Source organism: Cetorhinus maximus, chromosome 6, assembly GCF_964194155.1.
Source record: "Cetorhinus maximus chromosome 6, sCetMax3.hap1.1, whole genome shotgun sequence".
NCBI classification, from domain to species: Eukaryota; Metazoa; Chordata; class Chondrichthyes; order Lamniformes; family Cetorhinidae; genus Cetorhinus; species Cetorhinus maximus.
This window is the reverse complement of record NC_135884.1, coordinates 64,941,946-64,964,924: the sequence shown is the minus strand read 5'-3', so window position 1 is coordinate 64,964,924 and position 22,979 is coordinate 64,941,946. Positions and strand designations below refer to the sequence as shown.

Genomic DNA, 22,979 nt, shown 5'->3' with positions numbered 1-22,979 from the left:
TAATATAACTGAAAGGCTTGATGGGTAAGCCTAGCTAAATGTTAGATGAAGTTTTGTACAAGTAATATGAAACCCCGAGAAGCGATGTAAAATAGTTAATTCAGTTAATGTAAAACATTACTGCAAATGCTTTAAACCGTGGACAACTTCAGGGAAACTTCCAATCCTTTGTCCAGTAAAAGAGTGTAAATATATTCTATCTGGTACAGAGCTGCAAAGACAGGCTGCGCATATTGACCCTTAAAATTGTCATTGTTAGGTAAATGACATGAACACGGAGCTACAGCAGCAGGAGGTGTGACCTTTTGGTCAAACAACTGTGAAAGACAAAATATATGAGTTGCATAGAGTGAACAATATCAAGGACATGAGAGACTGTGAAGCCCCTGCAAACAACAGACAGGAATCATATGGCCATGAGGATCTTGAAATACATGCCAGCTCAAGGTATAGCCTTGGGTACTAAAATGAGGTAATTACCAGCCAATCGAGTAGTTAGAAAACAAGCTTTACTTAATATGAACAGAGCCATGGCTGGTAAAGGGTATAAAATAAGAACTTGTAAATTCCCAAAGCGCGCATCAAGAAGAAAAGAAGCAAGACGTCTGACAACAGAACAAGAGAAGGCACCACAGTCAGCTGGAGAATTGCGAGTCGGTGTTCCAGAGTGAATCGACTGCTTACCACTGCCTTTGCTTAATATCACATTTTGTACTTATTGTGATTAACGTAATAAATTCTGTGAAGCTTGTGACAACATACTCATACCCAGCGTGGTTTGTAGCTAGTCTGAACAATGTCAGCTCTCTCCCAACTCAGTCTTTTGTAATTAACCTGAAATCTTACACCTTGAGCCATTAAATGAGTTAGGCGAGTCATCAGGGCCAAATGCTAAGAAAGCCACCCTTCTGGGTGTTGTTTATCCAAATATTATAATAACAACATTTACAAACAGGAGACACATATTGGATTACTGGAACTACACTAGCTACTGCCTCCCAGTTTTTCCATTCATCAATACAACTGCTTATTATTAAACCAGTTTACATCACATCTAAGAGTCTTAATCTTCTCTAACAGACTCACATGTGGAAATTTATTAACACATCTTCAGAAAATTCAAGCACATAATATCCACTCAATGGGTTTTTTGTATGGACATAGCATGAGTGGGAGAGACAGGGAATTTTCTTTGTTGATTCTACCTACAGCATTTTAAGGGGGGGCAAACTCAGAATTGCCACACACTTTGTTGCTGAGGGAACAGTAACATTTAAGTCCACAAACATAGAAGCATCCAACAGTATATGATAATTTGTGTTCTCAACAGCACTATAAGTGCCTATTATACACATCACTCCCCTTGGAACACTACAAACGAACAAAAGAAGTGAAGCCAGGTGGATTGAGTAGAAGACACAGATGAGAAACAGATTGATAATTCATTGGGAATATCAGAGGAAGCATGATGTACTCACCGCAGGAGCAAAATAACCCTTTCACTTTTTTTAAATTGGGGGTGGATGATAATTTCTTCAGTGCAGCATGCATAGTCACGCAACATACCAAGCTTAACTTTTATAGCATCTATCATATTGATAATATAGAATTCTTAAAAGTCTGTACATTTATGCATACACAAAGTAAACTTAGCCTAAAGGATTTTATATTGAATGGGTATACTTCATTTAAAAAGTCTACAGTAAACCTTTCGTCTTCCTTCTGTAAAAACACAGAATTAAAGGCTCTTTAGCTGAATGCACGCAGCATTCGTAACAAGATTGATGAATTAATAGCACAAATAGAAATACATGATTATGATAAAATAGCCATAGAGGCGTGGTTGCAATGTGACCAAGGCTGGGGCCTGGATATTTTCAAGGGTATTTGACATTTCAGAAGGACAAGAGGAAAGGAAAAGGAGTTGGCCAGCTCTGCCAATAAAAGATGAGATCAGTATAACTGTGAGGAATAATCTTGGTTCAGAAGATCAAGATGTAGAATCAGTCTGAGCAAAGATAGAAATAGCAAAGGAAAGAAGTCACTTGTGGGAGTAGTTTATAAACCCCTTAACAGTAGTTACATAGTAAGACAGAGCATACACCAAGAAATAATGTTGCCTTGCAAGAAAGGTGCTGTAATAATCATGGGTGACTTTAATTTTCACATCGATTGGACAAATAGAATTGGCAACAGTGGTCTGCAGGATGTGCTCAGAATGTATTCAGGACAGTTTTTTAGAACGATACATTCTGGAGCCTCGCAGGGATCAGGCTGTTTTGGGCCTGGTAGTGTGCAATGAGACAGGATTAATTAAGGGCTTCATAGTAAAGGATCTTCTTGGCAACAGTGATCATAACATGAAAGAATTTCATTCAGTTGAGAAAGAGAAATGTGGGTCCATAACCAGTATCTTAAACATAAATAAAGGTAAGGACAAGGTATAAAGACTGATTTGGTTTAAGTGGGAAAATAGTTTAAAAAAGGTGAAACTGTGAAGACACAGTTTCAAACATTTAAGGAGACATTTCATAACTCTCAAAAATATATTCCATTGAGAAGAAAAGACTCTACCAGAGGATGCATCATCTGTGGCTAACTAAGGAAGTTACTCATGGTATCAAACTGAAAAAGGCATATATTGCTGCGAAGGGTAGTGGTTGTACAGAAGATTGGGAAAATTTTAGAAACTAGCAAAGGATGATTAAAAAAAAATAAAGAGGGAGAAATTAGAGTATGCATTAAAAGCTTCTACTAGTATATACAAAGGAAAAGAATAACTAAAGTGAACACTGGTCCTTTGGAGCGTGAGGCTGGTAAATTAATAATGGGAAATAATGGGAAACAACGAAATGGCAAAGGCTTTGAACAAATATTTTGTATCATCTTCCCAGCAGAAGACACAAAAAGCATCCCAAGAATAATTGAAAATCAAGAAGCAAAAGGGAGGGAGGAACTTAAATAATCACTGTCACTGGAGAAAAGGGAATGGGAATACTAATAAGACTTTAGGCTGGCAATCCCCTGGACCTGATGGCCTGCATCCTAGGATCTTAACAGAAATGACAGAGATATTGGATGCACTGGTTGTAATGTTCCAAAATTCTTGTAAGGTCCCAGCAGATTGGAAAACTGCAGATGTAACATCTCCATTCAAGAAAGAAAATAGGCCAGTTAACCTAACATCTGTCATTGGGGAAATGCTAGAATCCATTATTAAAGATTTGGTTTCCTTACAGAAAGAGGGATATGCTTGCATTGGAGGCAGTTCAGAGAAGGTTCACTAGGCTGATTCCAGGGGTAAAGGGTTGTCTTATGAGGAAAGATTGAGAAGGTTGGGCCTGTATTCATTGGAGTTTAAAAGAACGAGAGGTGATCTTTTGGAGGCATATAAGATTCTGCAGGGGTTTGACGGGGTAGATGCTGAGGGGATGATTCCCCTAGAATCTAGAACTAGGAGGCACATTTTCAAAATAAGGGGTCTCCCATTTATGATGGAGATAAGGAAGAACTTCTTCTCTGAGGGTTGTCAATATTTGCAATATTTGATCCCAGAGCATAGTGGAGGCTGGGTCCTTGAATATGTTCAAGATCGCGTTACAGATTTTTGATCTACAAGGGAGTCAAGGTTTGTGGGGGAGCAGACAGGAATGTGGAGTTATGGACACAATCAGATTAGCCATGGTCATACTGAATGGTGGCTAACTAGGCAACTCCTGCTCCTATTTCTTCTGTTCTTTCTGCTTTTATATTGAAGCAGGGCTGCTGGGTAATGCTTACTCAAACAGAGACCAGCAACTTCCATCAGAGTCAATAGGAATGAGGGGCTTGCTGTCCGCTGACTGACAGCTTGTCCCAGGATCCACGGGGTCTCAAGTTATGGCTGCCATTGTGGGATCTTGTATCCTTTATACTGTTGGATGCGGTCAGTATTTGTAGCATGATTAATCTACAGTCCAATGGGATATAACCAAAATAAAAGTGTCTTTCATGCTAACAGCTGGCATTGTAGACACAGAAGCCATTACCAGTAGACTGATTAGAAACAATGTACAGGGAATTTAACTCTAACTTTGCAGCTAGCCAGAAATGCACACCTCAAACTGCAACCCAGCTATTCACTCTTGCACAAAGATTTGATCCAAGTATAACAGTCCTCACTCAAGAATGCTCATCTCCAGTTATTGAAATTTTAATACCCAACACATCATGTAATGAATTCACTGTTACATTTCATCTACAGAAAATAGCACTCTTTAGAAACAGATTCACTTATGTGCAAAACAGCACAAAGCATTATTTTCTTGTTTGCACTTTGGAACAGATTTCTAAACACAACTTAAGGTTACCCCCTTCCAGATCGATCTACCCCTACCAGAATACTGGTTTAATATTTTAACCTCTTTAATGCCCAAGCATTGCACAAAAGTACAAATTATAATATGCGTATACATACATTAAACATTAACAATAGTGTTACTTGTCATTGTGATGGATAAACTTGTTTGTTTAAATATAGGCACATAAAGTCTGGAGTGATGGATAATAATGAGTCATAAGTTGTTTTCTACACAAAAGCACTGACGATACTTTGATTTCATTCCAGAGACTGGTGAAATTCCACTAACACACTAGTAAGTTGTAGCAAATGGTAGCAAAACCTTGACAGCCCTATCTGACAAATCATGGAAATCTGTTCACATTTGGACCCAAAACTCAACCAACTGCTTTAATTGGAACTTAATCTTGAGCCTGCTGTTAGCTGAGATGTCTAAGAGCTTCTCTTGCTCTTTTATTCACAAGCCTTTTGGCATAGGTACTGTGTAAAAATCTGTGAAATGTAGCTGTTTCTGCTTCTTACTGAGGAAAATTAATCACATAATTGTGTTGCCAGTTCAGTGAGAGGTCGCTTGAAGTCACCTTTAACATGCAATGGCAGTTCATTCGCTGTCAGGAGTGCATGCATGTTTGGTAAAACTGCAGAATTCCTCCTCCTCCTTTCATCATCGACTTAATTTTAACCTGGACATTGAAGATGTTTGCATTCAGTCTTTGAAGTCCTAGATGTAGTTCATGCAAGGCAGAGAATGTATTTACCCAGTAGCCCAGCCATGAGAGCCAGGTGCTGTCAGGCAGACAGTGAGAGAGTGGGAATAGGTGGCTTGTAAAGAATAACTTGACCCATCACCTAAATCTTTCTTTCACGGTGGTTCTCTCATTACCTGCCACAAACACAGTCTGGCAGTTATGCCCTTCAGGAATTAGCCAGCCATTCAGTAGCAGTGCTACCAAGCCACTTTAGGTGAAGGACACTGACGCCCCTACCCAAAGTACATTCTGAGCCTTTGCTACCCACAGTGCTTCTTCCAAGTGATGCTTAACATGGAGGAGTACTGAGTTATCAGTTTAGGGGAGATGGTCAGTGGTAATCAGGAGATTTCCTTGTCCATGAGATTTCATAGGGTCCACAATCAACAGTGAGGACTCCTCGGGCCACTCCCTCCTGAGTGCATACCACTGCGCCACTACCTCTGGTGGGTCTATTCTGCCAGTGGAACAGGACATGCCCAGGAATGGTGATTGAGGAGTTTGGGCCTTTGGTTGATTCTGTGAGCATCATTGTGACAGGCTGTTGCTGTCACACAGTTCTCAATTTTGACACAAGTCGCCAGGTGTTAGCGAGGAGAATTTTTCAGGGTTGACTTGTTTGGTGCTTAGGTCTATGCTGGGTAATCTGTCTGGTTTTATTCTTATGAGATGTTTTCACAGGGATTTGATAAAACTGAGTAGCTTGCTTGGCCATTTCAGAGAGTAGTTAAGTGTCAACTACATTGCTAACATATAGGTCAACCGGGTTAGTATGGTAGATTTCCTTCCATAAAGGGAATTAGTGAACCAGATGGGTTTTTACAATAAACTTTTAGGTTTCATAATCACCATTATTGATTCCAGCTTTTTGTTCCAAGTTTATTTAATTAATTAAATTTCACTAACTAAATTAAATTCCCCAACTGCCGTGTTCAAATTTGAAGATGTCTCCAGATATCAGTCCAAGCCTCTAGATTACTATTTCAATGACATAGCAACTATACAACTGTACCTGTGTAGCCTATTTGCACACAGCAAGATCCCACAAAAAAAATACGAAAATGACCGGATGGTCTCTTTTAATGCATGCTGGTTTGAGATAAATATTGACCAGAACACAAGGTAGAACTTCCCGGATCTTCTTCAAATAGTGCCACAGGATCTTCTATGTTCACTTGAGGGGGCACGCAGGGCCTCAGTTTAACATCTCATTAAAAACACCTCTGTCAATCTGAATCTGGTGCTCAGTCCCTGGAGTGGAACTTGAATCCATAACACTCTGACGCACAGGCAAGCTCACTGAGTCACAGCTAAAATGCTAGAGGGTGGAAGACTAGCCAGGAGAGCACTGGAATACTCGAGTCTGGAAATAATAAAACCTTAAACAGAAGATGGGCTGTGGTAGGAGCAGGGGCATAAAATGTTAGGGAGATAGAAGTAAGTGGGCTTTGTGATGGAGAAGATAATGGCTCTCAGTCAAGCAACATCTGGATTTTAAAATTCTTATCCTTGTTTTCAAAGCCCCCCCACAGTCTTACCCCCCCCCACTATTTTTGTAATCGCCTCCAGCCCCACAACCCTCCAAGATATCTGCAACCATTCAATTCTGACATTTCGAGCATCCCTGATTTTAATCGCTACACCATTGGTGGCCATACCTTCAGCTGCTCAGGCCCTAAAGCTCTGGAATTCCATCCCCAAGTCTCTCTTTGTCTCTCTACTTCTCTTCCTTTAAATCTCTGGTTAAAATCCACATAAATATAGGTTGTTGTTGTAGGGGAAAGTTGAACTCTCCTTCCCCGGCCCCCTATATGAAAGTGCCTGGCCTCTATTCAATGGCTGACCATGACTTGCATAAAAACACGGGAACTTTTAGGGGAAAGGTAATGCCATTGGGCTCAAAATGCTCATATATATTTTCGACAGATGAGCCCCATTTTCTGTTTTCTGAGACCTCCAGAAATGTATCAGCTATCTCTTGAACATGTTGAAGTTGTCCAATTCACAGAAACTAGATTCCACAACCCGACAACAGCTGTTCATCATTTTGCTATTCACACCTCCTCTAAACACATCTCTTGTTACTTGTCCCATTGCCACTCCCTTTGGCCCTGCACCAGAAACTCTTCTGTCATTTTATCTCTCCTATCTTCCACCCTCCCCTTTCACTTGCTTAAAAAGTATTACATTTCTAATTTTTCCCAGTTCTGATGAAGCGTCATCGATCTGATACACTAACTGTTTCTCTTTCCCCAAATGCTACCGAACCTGTTGAGTATTTTCAGCATTTTCTGCTTTTATTTCATGCATTTTGCTTTTGTGCTGCCACCCTACTAACCTAGTCTTCTTTATTCCTATAAAAATGTTCCACATCTGCATGGGCTGTTTTGACTAAAATTGTATTAGACTCATGCTAAAATAAATATAAAACAACAATCCAGATCCTCAGCATTCTCACAAACCACAGCAAAAGGATATTATATTTAAGCATGAACCAAAATAATTGCAGTTCTATGGTGCTTGGTTACGCTGAAACAAGTGTGCTTGGGGAAAGAGGTCGTGAACAGATGAGCCACCTTCAGATGGAAGGGGGAAAATGGAGCGAATAAATGATACCTCAACAGGTGTGAGTGTGAAGTCCCGACCCTGCATTGTGTCGGCTTCAGACACTTGACTTAATTTTTGTAGGGATGGCCACTATCCAATTAAGGATGGTGGGTAGGTTCCTGAGGTTGGAGGGCAATATGAGACCCTCCCTCCAGCACTGACACATCGACAACCCCACCATCTGAGGTGGGAGCTGCCACTGTATGTAAGAGAGAGGATGGATGTGCCCTCTGAAGGCAAGGTAAAAAAATTTAAATTCAAAAAGGCCACAACTGCCAGGCTGTCATGCTAGAGGGTCCACTGCGTGGCTACCAGCCACAACTGTGGTACAACCAACATGACGGGTGGGGATGCAGGGTTCCCAGCAGAATAATGCGTAGGCACCCCACACTGCAATCTGCCACTGGGAGGCCGCTTCCAACCCCAGCTGTTTTGGCCTCAGTGGGAGGCCCGCAAGACAACTGGAAAATTCCAGCTGGCTTCTGGTCAGTGGCCTTATTTAATTGATCTAATTGGCCATGCGCCACTTGCGGACAGGTAGCCAACATCACCATGCTCTGCGTGAACGACAGTTGCCCGGGGGTGGGAAAATGCCAGCAACCTGACACATTGCTCTCCAATGCCAATTTACGGGCCATCCCACATCCAGTACTGCCTCCAAATCTTCTGCCCAAATCTTCTTCCTTAGAGGTGATTGTGTTACCTAAGGGACTGTCTTCAGATAACAGGGGAGAAAAGTAGTTGGCAAAAGAAAAGCTGTACTGTGCACAAGAGCAGAAAGCTCCTATTTAAAATCTCTCGGGCATGTCCATGGTAAAATTGAGATACAGAACTTCAGTTAACTTTTATCGGTGAGGTTAGGAGTATCACAATGGTATAAAAATATCAAATGTACTGATCAATGATCTGTGAGCTCCTTTGGTCAGTTTCTCACTATTAACAAAGCATACAAGAATGCACATTACTCAAGAATTGGAAGCTTACATAAGCAGACATTGGAACAATACATCACAACATCAGAGAAAAATGAAAGATGGCAGCAATTCAGGAACAATTTCAAAAGTACAAAGTTAAAAACATTCTTAAGATACAACTGTTGGAAGCAGTGCAGTAGCTTCACTGTCCTTCAAATACCTTTTCCACACAAGAGAAAGCAACAATATTTTTTAAGCAGATGAAAGCAAAATACTGCGGATGCTGGAAATTCGAAATAGAAACAAAAAATGCCGGAAAAACTCAGCAGGTCTAACAGCATCTTTGGAGAGAGAAACAGAGTTAATGTTTTGAGTCTGTTTGCCTCGTCTTCAGAGCTATGAAGAGTCGTCATACAGACTCGAAATGTTAACTCTGTTTCTCCCTCCACAAATGCTGCCAGGCCTGTTTTTCCAGCATTTTCTCTTTTTATTTATGTTTTTATGTATATTAACGCATACTAAACTGAAGTAGACTCTGGATGTGCTATGCAAGAATCCTAGGAAAGCATAACCAGAAAAACACAATGGCTCACCATTCCCATTCTTTACAGACCATGCATCCTTCCACCCAGTTCTTCTCCAGCTGGAACGTTCTGCACAATTGCTCATCAATCCCTAGCAAAGCTGCAGGATATCCATCCATCCATCCTCACAACTTCACGGTTTTAACCCCAGCTCTTATGTAATTCCAGACCTCAGCTTTTTCCCCATAATACTGCAAATTAGTCCTCCTCAAGTACATGTCCAACTGCCTTTTGAAAGTTACTATAGAATTGGCTTCCACCACCCTTTCAGGTAGTGCGTTCCAGATCATAACAACCAGCAGCATGAAGTAAATTCTCATTTCCCACCTCCAGTTCTTCTGGCAGTAATTTTAGATCTATGACCTCTGATTACCAACCCGTTTACCAAAGGAAACAATTTACCCTCACTTTTTCTAATGAAACCCTTCATTATTTTTAACATTCATTGCTCTAAGGAGAACAATACGAGCTTCTCTAATCTCTCCACAAAACTGAAGTCTTGCATCCCTAGTAAACTTCCTTTATACCTCTCTAAGGCCTTCACCTCCTTTCTAAAGTATGATACCCAGAATTGTACATAATACTCTAGCTGAGGCCTAACCAGTGATTTGTAAAGGTTTGGCATAACTTCCTTGTTTTTGTATCCAATGCCCCTGTTTACAAAGCCAAGTATATCTCGTATGTTTTCTTAACCGCCTTATTAACTTGCTCTGCCACCTTCAAAGAGTTGTGAATATGCTTAATTAGGTTCTTGTGCCCTTCAACCTCCCTCAAAATAGTTCCATTTAGATTATACTGCCTCTCCGTGTTCTTCCGCCCAACATGCATCACCTCACACTTACCACATTAAACTATATCTGCCATTAGTCTGACCATTTGAAGAGACTGTCTATGTTCTCTTGAAGTCTGGGACAAACCAACTCAGTATTTACCACATTTCCAAGTTTTGTTTTATCTGAAAACTTCAAAGTTGTACTTCTTATACCCATGAACAAGAACAGTAATGGTCCTGATACCGATCTCCGGGCAACCCCTCCACCCACCCCCAAATACTTCTCTCCAGTCAAAAAAAACATCCATTCACCGTTACTCCCTGCATCCTACCACTTAGCCAATTATGCACCCAAATTAGCACCCTGCATTTAATCCCATATATTTCTAATTTCAGAATAAATATGCTCTTCTGCATCCTTTCTTATCCATATATTTGTTATTCTTTCATAAGCCACTGTGACATTGAAAAGCTTCCAAAGATCAACCACAGTCAGAATTATTTGTGCCTGCTTCTCTCATCTGTGTTTGTACACATGGCTAAAAGCACACGGGACTGATCTCAATTAGTCACTGCACTGTTGTGTCAGGGTATCTGTGTTTGCATTGTAATAAGGTAAATAGTGTTACAATGTTTGATGTAAGCTGCAAATTAATGGTTCTGTGTATCAAAAAAATAAAAATCACTGCAATGTGCAGAATGATCCCTCTCCAATGTGTTGAGTGTTCCAACTTCCTGGGGACATAACTACAGAAATTAAATTTCCATCTTTGATCCATGTGCATTTTTTTTTCTCTTTTCAGTTACTGTTCATCCAGTAAATTGGTAATTTGATGGAACAATTTCATGCTAACTACTCTGAGGAAGAAAAACACATTTAAATAGCTAACACATCTGAATACCATAGATGTTTTAACACCAACTGGCATTCATATGGTGTCTTTAACGTAATCAAACATCCCAAGATGCTTCACAGAAGCAATATCAAACAAAATCTGACACCGAGCCACATAAGATATTTGACAGGTGATCAAAGCTTAAGTAGGTTTTAAGGAGCATCTTAAAGGAGCTCCTATACATAGAGTGAAGGAAGATGTTGAATTCTTTTTTGAGTTTTATCAAGTTGGGCTATGGCAGTCCTCGGTAATGGAAAATATTTGCGCTTTTGGTACTGAAAACAACAACTTGCATTTATATAGTGCCCTTAATGTAGTAAACCAGGAGTGTAATCAGGCAAAAGTTGACACCAAGTCAAAGAAGGAGATATTAGCTAGATGACCAAATGCTTGAGTGAAGTTGTAGGTTTCAAGCTGTGTCTTAAAGGAAGAGAGAGGGATCGAGGGGTGGAGAGGTTCAAGTGAAGCACTGCCAAGTCAGGTACTGCAGTAGTTAAATGTGGAGGAATGCTTCATTTATCCTGCTCACTTCCAATCGAATGTGGCTAGGGATGGAAGCAGTGTAAAGTTACCTGTACACTACAGCATCTAGACACCTTAACCCCAACTTTCCTCATCCCATCCTCATAATCCACAAAATTGGCACATGGAGTTGGGGTCACGAAGTTATGGGATCCTCTACCACAGAGGGTTGTGGATGCTCCATCGTTGAGTATATTCAAGGCTGAGATAGACAGATTTTTAGTCTTTCAGTGAATCAAGGAATATGGAGAGTGGGAGGGAAAGTGGAGTTGAGGCGGAAGGTCAGACAATAGCTTTGAATGGTGGAGCAGGCTCAAGTGACTGTATGGTCCACTCAGGCTCCTATTTCTTATGTTTTTATGTTCATGCCTACTTGGCAAGATTGAAAATTTAATGCTAGTTCCAAGTTACAAGAAAGCCCCAGTAGAAATCAAGTTGAAGTTGCAGCAAACCCATTCAGGTAGGAGTCCCATCATTAAAAGGTCAAGAGACACTTTAATCATACCAGGTTTCAAAGGTGAAAGAAGAATCTGCTAACTTACTACATCGCCCAGCTCCCTTGAATTTCCTGTTTATAACACAAGCAATTTTACAGCTTCATGTTACACATTTGAGCCAGGAAAATTGCATTTATTGAAGTTGAAAAATGCACTCAAAAGCAGTGCATCTTTTTAAAGACCCATCTACTAGACATTTCACGCCGGCTTCTAGCAGGAATGGCGACCCGCCACAAGAGCAAGAGCACAAGTTCCCACCTTTTTATGCCAGCCGGAAACCCATTTTTCAGCTCCCACTGCCTTGTTCCCACACCATTAAGCCTGCAGCAGGGAGAACTGGAAAATTCCACCCTGACTCTCACTTGGTTAACAGCTCACAGTTGCCTGCTGCCCTCTCAATTCCTCACGCAAGTTGCTAATCTTCACGAGCGAGCCCGCTACTGATTATTGCTGTGTTTTCTTTTTGGCTATGAGGTTCAACACAGACACATCTGTCAACTTCAATCCTGACAATGAGAGCAATAAGACATGATTCACTGATTCTGAAATATCATAACCTGTCTTTTCTCTTTACAGATGTTGACTAGCCTGCCAAGTATTGTCAGCATTTTCTGCTCTTAACCTCAATGATACAGTTTGACATAATAAATACAGAAAATGACATGCAATTTGTTTTACATCTAAAGATTGTAAATCAGTGTGGTTCATGGCAAATTAAGATCAGCAAGCCAATAAATATTTTCACCATTATGACTAGAATTGATAATGTTTATCCCGACAATTAAACAACAACCGTAATTTATATACTGCTTTTATTGTAGAAAATCTTCCAAAGATCCTTCACAGAGGTATAATCAGACAAAAATGGGTGCCAAGCCAAAGCAGACATTAAGAGGGGTAACATTTTATGGAAGTTGAGAGGGAGATGGAGAAGCAGACGAGCTTAAACGATTTCACAAAGTGTAGTGTGAAGGTTGACAGACCACGAGATAATGTGGAAGAGAAGACTGAGACTTGCCAGTGTGTTAAAATGTGTTATAGGATAGGATAGTAATCAATTGGGCTTCAATTTCCCCATGCTTTATTGCATGCAAACATGAGGCAGAAACATTTTAAATGACCTATTTGTTTCTGAGAGTTCCATTCATGATGTGCTTATTTAGCATTCATCTCCAAAGCAGTACCTGAGCTGCTAAAGTCAGGCTAATAGCTTTATTTTTTTGAAAATAAACTTTTCATAAAGATTTGTTTTCTTCAATCTTTGCCTGAGATTTGTTTCAGGGATAAGAGTTTTGCCCGAGTGTTAATATAATAACTGGGGTCATTTTATAGTTCTAGTACTTATGGAATTGCTGACACTTGAACACAAAATATTTTAAATATATATAAAAATATGAAAATATGAGAATTACATTTGGCTCCAAAATAGCAATAAATGAACCAAATCAAATGTCCAAAATCCAAATTTTCTGGAGCAGACATGTCTCATGCTGGAAAATGCCAGCATCCCGATTTCTACACCTTCACTGCTGCGAACTGCACTTTTATGCACTGCAGTGAAAGTGATGGAATGTTGATTAGATCTGCAATGTTAAGCCCATGTCTTATAGCACTTTCAGTCATCTTCTCGGCAGCTTTCCATCTCGTGAGACAATGGTTTGCGCCATGGTGGTCAACCCTATGTTAATCACCTGTTGAGGCTCAGGAGCCCCATTCTGGCATGTCAGTCTCTGCTGCATTTCAACTTTCAGTATAAATCCGTCTTCACATGTCACATGTCTGTTTTCAGAGCTGTTAGCTTTTGTTTTTGAAGTTTTAGTTAGTCTTTTAGGTTGGAATACATGAGCTTTTCTCTTCACGAGCATGGCGGGGAGGGAGTTTAATGCTATGCTTTCTGTTTATTACATGGTGCTGCTGTTTTAATATATTTTCTTCAATGTCATGTTCTGTAAAGTTTTTTACTCACTAAAGTTATAAATGTTAAAGCTGGGTAATGGAAAGCTCTGTTTGCATCAAACGTGCTGCATGGTTAGCTGCAGACTCAAGCTCTCTTGACAATGCCCCAACAAGATTCAGCTCCAATCTTCTCAGCAATTTTCTGGCAATTTTTAATTTCTCACACTAGGGGAGCCAGAAATCATTTGTGGTCTCTCCGAGTGAGACTGCCATTTAAGTGTTGAGTTGCAATGGGCCACTAAATTATGACAGCTCAAACTCACTTACGGGCAGCAGAGAGAGAAAGGACCCTTTTGTGTGTTGGACCTTTTTTGCAAACTTCTATAGAATATTCTCACGTGAGACACAAATACTGCACTCTGTGTTACCTGGGGCAGGGCTGCAGCTGCTGTTTTCCAGAATTTACAATGAATTCATTCACTGATTATTTCGACAACAATTTCAAAATTTTGCCACACATACTGGTGGTGGATAGCATTACATAATAACTGCAGCAGTGATTAATGGTGTAGCACTCCTCCAGTGAATGAGAAAGAACTTTATAAACTACAGAATGCAAGGTCCATCTCCCACTCTTCCCTTCCACAACTTCTCTACCTCCATTTATGGGGATAAGCCATCAGCCAATACACTAAGCCTATTGACGTCCGTAGCTACTTTGACTACACTTCTTCCCAACCTGCTTCCTCTAAAGACTCTATTCTATTCTTCCAGTGTCTTCACCACTGTCGCATCTGTTATGATGATGCCAACTTCCACACCAGTGCTTCCAATATGTCTTCCTCTTTCCTCAAGTGAGGATTCTTCTTCATTGCAATTGATGGGGCCCTTGACTATCTGTGTTTCATTTCTTGTACTTCTGGTCACACCTCTTCCCTTCCAGAGCTATGATAGCATTTCCCTTGCCCTTACCCGCCAAGTTACCAGCCTCCAAATTCAACAGATCATCCTCCACATTTCCGCTACCTCCGCCATGATGTCACCACAAAGTATAGCTTCTCCTCCCCTCTCAGCATTCCAAAGGGACCGTTCCCTCTGCGACACCCTGGGCCACTCTTCATTCACCCCAAATACTCACTTCCCTTCCCGCCGCACCTGTGTTCAAGTGTCAGCAATTCCATAAGTACTAGAATTATAAAATGACCCCAGTTAATGTATTAACAAAAAAGCAGGAGATGCAATACCTGCCCATTCACCTCTCCCATTCTCACCATCCAGGGTACCAAACACACCTTCCAGATGAAATCATAATTTACTATTCTTCTTTTAACTTAGGATACTGTGTTTGTTACTCACAATGTGGCCTCCTCCATGGATTTGAGATCAAACACAGATTGGGAAATCACTCAGCTGAACAAATCAGTCAGTTACAAGCATGATCTTACCTTCCGGTTGCCTGTCATTTTAATTCTCCGCAACACTCCCACTCTGATCCCTCTGCCATCTGCCCCCTGCATGTTCCAATGAAGCTCAATGGAAAGTTGGGGAACAGCACCCCATCTTTTGATTAGACACTTTAAAGCCTTTCGGGCTGAACACAAGTTAAAAAATTTCTGATCATAACCACTGTTCCCCATTTCTTGGACAGCAGATGCTGATAATTCTTGCTATTTACAGCTGTTTCTAAATTCATCTTTCGTCCCTTTCCTTGTCTCATTGCAACCCTGTTGCACCATGATGCCTTTTGCCATATTTGGTCTCCATATCTAACAATGGATATACTTGCCACAGAGGTGGTACAGGGAAGATTCACTAAATTGGTTCGCAAGATGGAGTCATCGGGTCATAACACCACAGGAGGAGGCTATTTGGCCCACTGAGTACAAGTTGGCTCTCTGTGGAGCAACCCAGTTGGTGGCATTCCCCCACTCTTCCCCGTAGCCCCGCAGGTTTATTTCCTTCAAGTATCTATCCAATTTCCTTTTGAAATCATGGATCGTCTCAGTTTCCACCAACCTCGTAAGCAACAAGTTCCAGGTCAGTACCACCCACTGCATGAAAAAGTGCTTTCCCACATTGTTCCTTCATCTCTTGCCCAAAACCTTAAACCCATATTTAGCTAGTCCTTGTACCATCAGCTAATGGGAACAACTTTTCTTTGTTTACCTTATCTAAATCTGTCATAATCTCGTACACCTCTATTAGATCTGCCCTCAACCTCCTTTGCCGCAAGATGAACAACCACAGCTTCTCCAACCTAAACTTGTAATTAAATTCCCTCATCCCTGGAACCATTCTGGTAAATCCTTTTGAACTCTCTCAAGGATCTCTATATCGCTCCTGAAGTGCAGTGAACAGAACTGGACACAACACTCCAGCTGTGGACCAACCAGAGCTTTATAAAGGTTCAGCATAACTTCTCTGCTTTTTGTCGATGCCTCCAATTATAAAGTATGTCCTGCCACCTTCAAAGATCTATGAACATGAATGACCAAGGTTCCTCTGCCCCTGCACACTCTTTAGAACTATGCCATTAAATATATATTGCTTCTCCCTATCCCTTCTGCTGAACTGCATCACCTTAAATTCCATCTGCTACTTGTCTGCCCATTCTGTTAGCCTATCTACATCCTGTTGCAATCGATCAGTCATCATCCTCACTGTTTGCCACACCTCTAAGTTTAGTATCATCATAAAAATTAGAAATGTTACTCTGTATTCCAATATCAACGTCATTTATTTATGAGAGAGTTGCCCTATAATGTCAAGCTGAATAAATAAGGTCCATACTCTCTGGAGTTAAAAAGAATGGGAGGTACTCTCATTGAAACATAAAGGCCAGAATTTTACAGTGAGGACGGGGCCGTAAAATGCGGTGAGCCATTCTAAACTCCATTGACTTCGGCTGGAACGCAAAATCCCGCTGCCGTAAAATTCCACACAAAGAATCCGAAGGTGCTTGATGGGTAGACATATAGGTTGTTTCCCCTGGTTGGGGAATCTAGAACGTAAGGACATAGTATCAGGATAAGGGGTTGATTATTAAGGGAAATAATTAGGAGAAATGTCTTCACTCAGAAGGCTGCGAATCTTTAGAAATCTTTACTCCCGATGGTTGTGAATGCTCAATCGTGGAGTATATTCAAGGCTGGGATAGATAGAATTTTGGTCTTTCAGGGAATCAAGGTATATGGTGAGCAGAGGGAAAGTGGAGTTGAGGCAGAAGATCAGTTATGATCATATTGAACACCAGAGCAGGCTCAAGGGTAACATGGTCCACTCCTGCTCCCATTTCTTATGTTCTTAACTTCCCCGACCACTTTACTTGTTTAAGGCTTGTTGCATCTCTTAACATTTTCCAGTTCTAATTGAGTCATCTACCTGAACATTAACTCTGTTTTCTCTCCACAAATGTTATAGAACCTGCTGAGTATTTCCAGCACATTCTGCTTTTATTACAGAATGCAAGTGGTCCCTCATCTTCAGCTACCAAAAGGTACAGCACAAGCAGTAGAGGTCTGCCTTCTCTGGGGAAAAAAAGCTTTAAAAAAAAGCAGACAACAACAACTTCCATTTATATAGCACCTTTAACAAAGTAAGATGTCCCAAGGAGTTTCACAGTGACATTATAAAACAAAATTATGATAGAAGCCACATAAGGGGATATTAGGGCAGATGACCAAATGTTTGGTCAAAGGAGTAGGTTTTAAGGAGTGTCTTAAATGAGGGAAGTGAGGTAGAGAGCTGTAGGAGGGAATTCCAGACCGTAGGACCTAGGGAGCTAATGGCACAGCCACCACTGATGGAGTGATTAAAATCAGGGATGCTCAAGGGTCCAGAATTAAGAGGAGTGCAGATATCTCTGTGGGTTTTAGGATTGGAGGAGATTACAGTTAGGGTGGGGGCAGATCATGGAAGGATTTGAAAAATAGGCTGAAAGACAAATCTCGCTTAATTCCATCCAAGTACTGCTGCAATCCATGTTGATGCTTGACTAGATTTGTGTTGAAGACAAAGAAGATCTTAGAGCTTGGCTTTTTCTCTTAAAAAGGCAGAGCTGGAAGGAATTATTGAACTGTCAGCCATTTGAGTACAATTAGCTCTCTCAGTTGAGCAGGCTATTATATCAAAAGGTCCTTATTTATGCAGGCTAGGTCTTATGAGCTACTCTTCCACATTTACACCTTGAGCAATATTCACTGTTACTTCCTGGAAATTCTGCGTGTGTACATTAAGTAAGGGCACTAAGGATGGGAGAAGAGATTAACTATGATGAGCTTCATGGTGAAATAGCTTGCCAAAAATCACACATGAAAAAAGATCTCCTCAGAATGATACTAGGGGACTTCCAATGACACTTCAACCAAACCCAGAAATAGTCAGTGCATTTGGGAGAGAAAATTGATGAGAGGGGAAATAAAATTCTTTCACTTCAAAAGGCAGATGTCTACTGCTTGTGATATGCCTATTGCTCATCAGCTATTAAGAATGCAGCCTAGTTGTAAAGTAAGTATTGGTATGCTGCACATTCACAGACCGTCCATGACATTTTGGAAAGTTTCTGTGAATGATGTCCTCATGTCATCAACAATGACTGATGTCATGATACCTCTACAGGGAATGCATTTACCTGCATGGCTCTGTTTTTATTCGAACTGTGTATTTACCGGTCAAGGAAGACAGAAGCAATTGGCAACATAAGAAATAGCAGCAGGCATAGAACATATGGCTACTCAAGCCTGGACTGCCATTCAATATGAACATGGTTGATCTTCTACCTCAACTCCACTTTTCTGCGCACTCCCATATAACTTGATTTCCTGAAAGATCAAAAATCTCTCTCTCTTAGCCTTGAATACACAATAATAAAATATCCACAACCCTCTGGGGTAGCGAATTCCAAAGATTCACAACCCTTTGAATGAAGAAATTCCTTCTCAGCGCAGTCCTAAATAATTGACCCCTTAACCTGAGGCTGTGCTCTGGAGTGTTTGGGCTCTCCAGCCAGGGGAAACAACCTCTGTGTCTACCCTGTCAAGTCCTTTCAGAATTTTGTATGTTTTGAAGAGATCATCTCTCATTATTCTAAATTCCAGAGTAAAAGCCCAGCTTACCAAGTCTCTCATCATAGGGCAACCCTTTCATCCTAGGAATCAATCTAGTGAATTGGCAACATACAATTAAAAAAGGGAAGCTGGATGGTGTTAGGGAGTTGGACTAATGTCAACATTTGAGCCAATAACACAGTGTGCTGGTTGAAATGAGATGCTGAGTTCGATAATGCACAGGAGCTGTAATATATATTACTTCATTTGAGTGACCAAACAAAAAAACGTGGGTCTATGAATAAGCGGTCAGGTTAATGCTGCCAATTCTGCAGCCTGCAGGTTCTGACCATTTGCATCGACTCTCTGGGCTACACAGAAAAAAAAAGAGCAGGGGAAGAGAGCAAGGCTTTCCCCAGACAAGGAATAATCTCACTAATATAAAAGCACCTGTACCACTCAATCCTACATCTCTGTTTAATATGCAAAATAAGTAATGGTTGGACATGTACTGGAACTGAAATGCACTGTGCCAGATTAATACCGCAGGTTACAACCATTCATACCAGACTTCCTTCTTGATCTCATTCTATGCTATCCAGGGTGCATGCATCTCACAGTCTTCAATTACACAAGAATACTGCAAAACATCTGGATTGCCAATGCAAGTGGCCCAGCCGATAAAGGCCACAGGCAATTCAACCAGATTCATAGAAACCATATAGGTCAGATTTAATAAACAGTCTGTGCTGAGTTTCCTGATGTCGACTAAAGTATCAGCTAGGAATACAAATATTCTAGGTACACCTAGGGCAGGGAGATAAAAGCTTACATAAGTGACCCTTCCCTTGATCCTACCCAGTGACGCCTGCTGGAAAGTGCCCCCGTGAAAACTGGGTGAAGACAGGATCAGGCCCAGCTGTGATACCTCCTGCAGTCCAATGGTATGACACAAATCATTGGGCAATCTACAGCAGAGCAATTGGAGACTTGGAATGCACTCCAGCAAGGAGTCAATGCTCCTAGGACAGGGCTGGGTGGGGTTGAGGAATGAAGGAAAAATAAAGTTACCTGGCTGTTGACAAGGGTGAAGCTGGGACCACATCGAATGAACAAAGCTTTTCTGTCAAAGTATCAGGTGTCGCAAGAGAGTCTGAGCTCTCTGATATTTGTGGTTCATCCTGATGCCCCTCTTGTATGTTGCAGTCTATGTCCTGGCACTGCTTAACATACTCTCCTGCAAGTAAGATTTGCAAATTAGTCTCAATAGAATCTGGGAGAGTCGATGCTTAGCAATAATTTCATTTTCTATGCAACCTATCCCATCAGACCTGGGTAGGCAACCTGCTCTATTTCAGTGCTATGCATATACATGCATGAAACTCACACTGCACAGCCAGCATATACACTTCTAAATCTGATGACCAAACTACTACTTTTGCACTAATATTAACATAGGATTTAATGTCTTCGGTTTCATATCCCCTTATTCTACTTCTATAATACTGTTATAAAATTATAACCATATTGTGGGGCTCAGCATTGATCAGAGACTCAAGTGGGTCAGCCACATAAGTGGAGTCGCGACTAGAAAATGGATATTCTGTAACAAGTGGCTCACTCCCCACAACCGCCATACACCACCCCAAAGCATCTCTGAGAACACTATTTGCCTGGATTGGTACAGCTACAACAACACTCAAGAAGTTCAACGCTATATACAGGACAAAGCAGTCTGCTTTGAAAGTTTTGAGAGGTTTGAGATCTTATCTTGTACAGCAATCTTTATAGAATGCCTTTCGACACAACAAATACAGGTTCTCCTTTATCCAACCCGCTTGTTACATCCTCAAACAACTCTAATAACTTTGTCAAACACAATTTTCCTTGCACAAAACCATGTCGATTCTGGCTGATTGTATTACAAGTCTGTAAATGTCCTGCTACTAACTCCTTAATAATGGCTTCTAACATGCTCCCAATGAAAGATGTTAGACTAACTGGCCTATACTTTCCTGCTTTCTGTCTCCCTCCTTTCTTGAATAGAGGTGTTACATCTGTGGTTTTCCAATCACTAGGACCTTTCTAGAATCTAGAGAATTTTGGAAGATCACAACCAATGTATCCACTATCTCTGCAGCCACTTCTTTTAAGATCCTACGATGCAGGTCATCAGGTCCTGACATCTTCAAAGACCTAAGCATATGAACTCCCAGTTCCCTCAGCCCTTGCACTTTAGAACTGTGCCATTAAGTCCATATTGCCCCTCTCTATCCCTTCTGCTAAAATGCACTACCTCAGACTTCTCTGTATTAAATTGTATCTGCCACTTGTCTGCACATTCCTATCTATGTCTTACTGCAGTTGATTGATATCACACTGGCTGTTACATTTCTAAGTTCGGTATCAAAGGCAAACTTTGAAATTTTACTCTGTATGCCAAGATCCAAGACATTTATATATGCCAAAAAAGGCAGTGGTCCTAGTACTGACACTTGGGAGCACAACTGTCTGCCATCCTCCAATCTGAAAAATAACCATTTACCATGACTCACTGTTTTCTGTCCTTAAGCCAATATTTATCCAAGCTGACACTGACCCTTCTATTCCATGAGCCCCAGTTTTGCTAATCAGTCCTTTTATGAGGTGCTTAATCAAATGCTTTCTTTCAATCCAAACGCACAACATACGTTGAATTGCCTTTATTATCCTTCCTTGTTACTTCATCGAGAAATTCAATTTAATTAGCCAAGCACAATCTACCTTTTATAAATCCATGCTGGCTCTCCTTAATTAACTCAAGCCTCTCCAAGTGGCTGCTGATCTTTTCCCTAATTTTTATTTCTAAAACTTACACACCACTGATGTTAATTGATCGGCCTGTAGTTATTAGGAATGCCCTTGCACCCTTTCTTGAACGAGGATGCCAACATTTGCCACTCTCCAATTTGTATCTAAAGACTGTAACATTACAGCAAGACGCTCCGTTATCTCCACCCCCACTTCTTTTAGGAGCCTGTGGTGTAAGCCATCCCAACCAGGTGACTTATCAACTTTAAGCATAGTCAGCATTTCCAGTACATTCCCTTGATCAATTTTCACCCCATCCATTTCCACTACTATCTCCACTCCTACCGATATTTTGTCAGCTTCCTCTTCCTTAGTAAATACTGATGCAAAGTGCTCATTTAGTATTCTAGCCCTGCCTTGAGCCTCTAAGCATGTTTCACTCTCTTTGTCTCTAACAGGCCCCACCTGCCTCTTACTATTTACAAGGTGGTAGAAGCTTTTGGGTTATCTTTTACGAAACTGCCATTCTACTCTCTTTACCACTCTTATTTTCCTCTTCACTTCCCCTCTCAACTTACTGTATTTGGCCTGTTTCTCCCTTGAAGGATTCACTTGACATGCATCATATATCCTGTTTTGTTTCATGGCTGTTTGTGCCAGGGGCAACTGTCAATGCATCTGTGCCTTCAATGACTAAGGTTATTCACAGTAAAGAACTAAGCAGAAATTGTAACCGCAAGCTCATCAGCAATGGTAGAACCTAGTAAAATAATGTGGGGAAAATAACATCTTTAAAAGTTGAAAAGGATTTTCAAACTTCGCCAAAAGAATTCATCAGCGGCATTGTAATCATTCACTCAAGCGAATCAAAAAAATTGATTCACCCCTCCACTAATATTTATTAAAGTATTGTTCGAAAAATTATTTTTCAAGCACTTCACCCAGGAGACATTCAGAGTGTTGCAAAGGCCTAATTATCTGTCCAAGAATAGTGTCCTGCTGACAGTCAATCAGTCCCCTTGACACAGGTGAGATTTCCTATTACTTGGATTGCTGGCGACCTTTCCAATCTTCGATAATGCATGGGATAGAGTGACAGGCCTGACAATCATGTACAAGTGACCTACAAGAAATGGATGGAGTTTTTAAAATGTAGGGGTCACTGTTTTACATATGGCACCTTTTCATTTTGCTATATATTTTTAATAAACGCTATTAATCACTCTCCAGCAGCTAAGCAGTTGAGAGGTGAGAGTGGCTGACACTAGCGTCAGTACTGAGCTCAAAGTCTCGTGCTAGTCATCACACTGCTACAAAGTCAATGGTGGCATAATATATATATCTCCTGCTGAGACAATTAAAAGGCAG

At 40.8% G+C, this 22,979-nt stretch overlaps 1 protein-coding gene across 1 annotated transcript in view; it reads right to left on the bottom strand.

Annotated features, from left to right (window-relative positions):
• rad18 (RAD18 E3 ubiquitin protein ligase) overlaps positions 1–22,979 on the bottom strand; it is a 277,327-nt gene that overhangs the window by 76,605 nt on the left and 177,743 nt on the right. Inside the window, exon 11 of the mRNA XM_078542926.1 lies at positions 19,893–20,058. Within this exon, the coding sequence (XP_078399052.1) occupies positions 19,893–20,058 (166 nt within the window). The remainder of the gene's footprint in view (positions 1–19,892; positions 20,059–22,979) is intronic.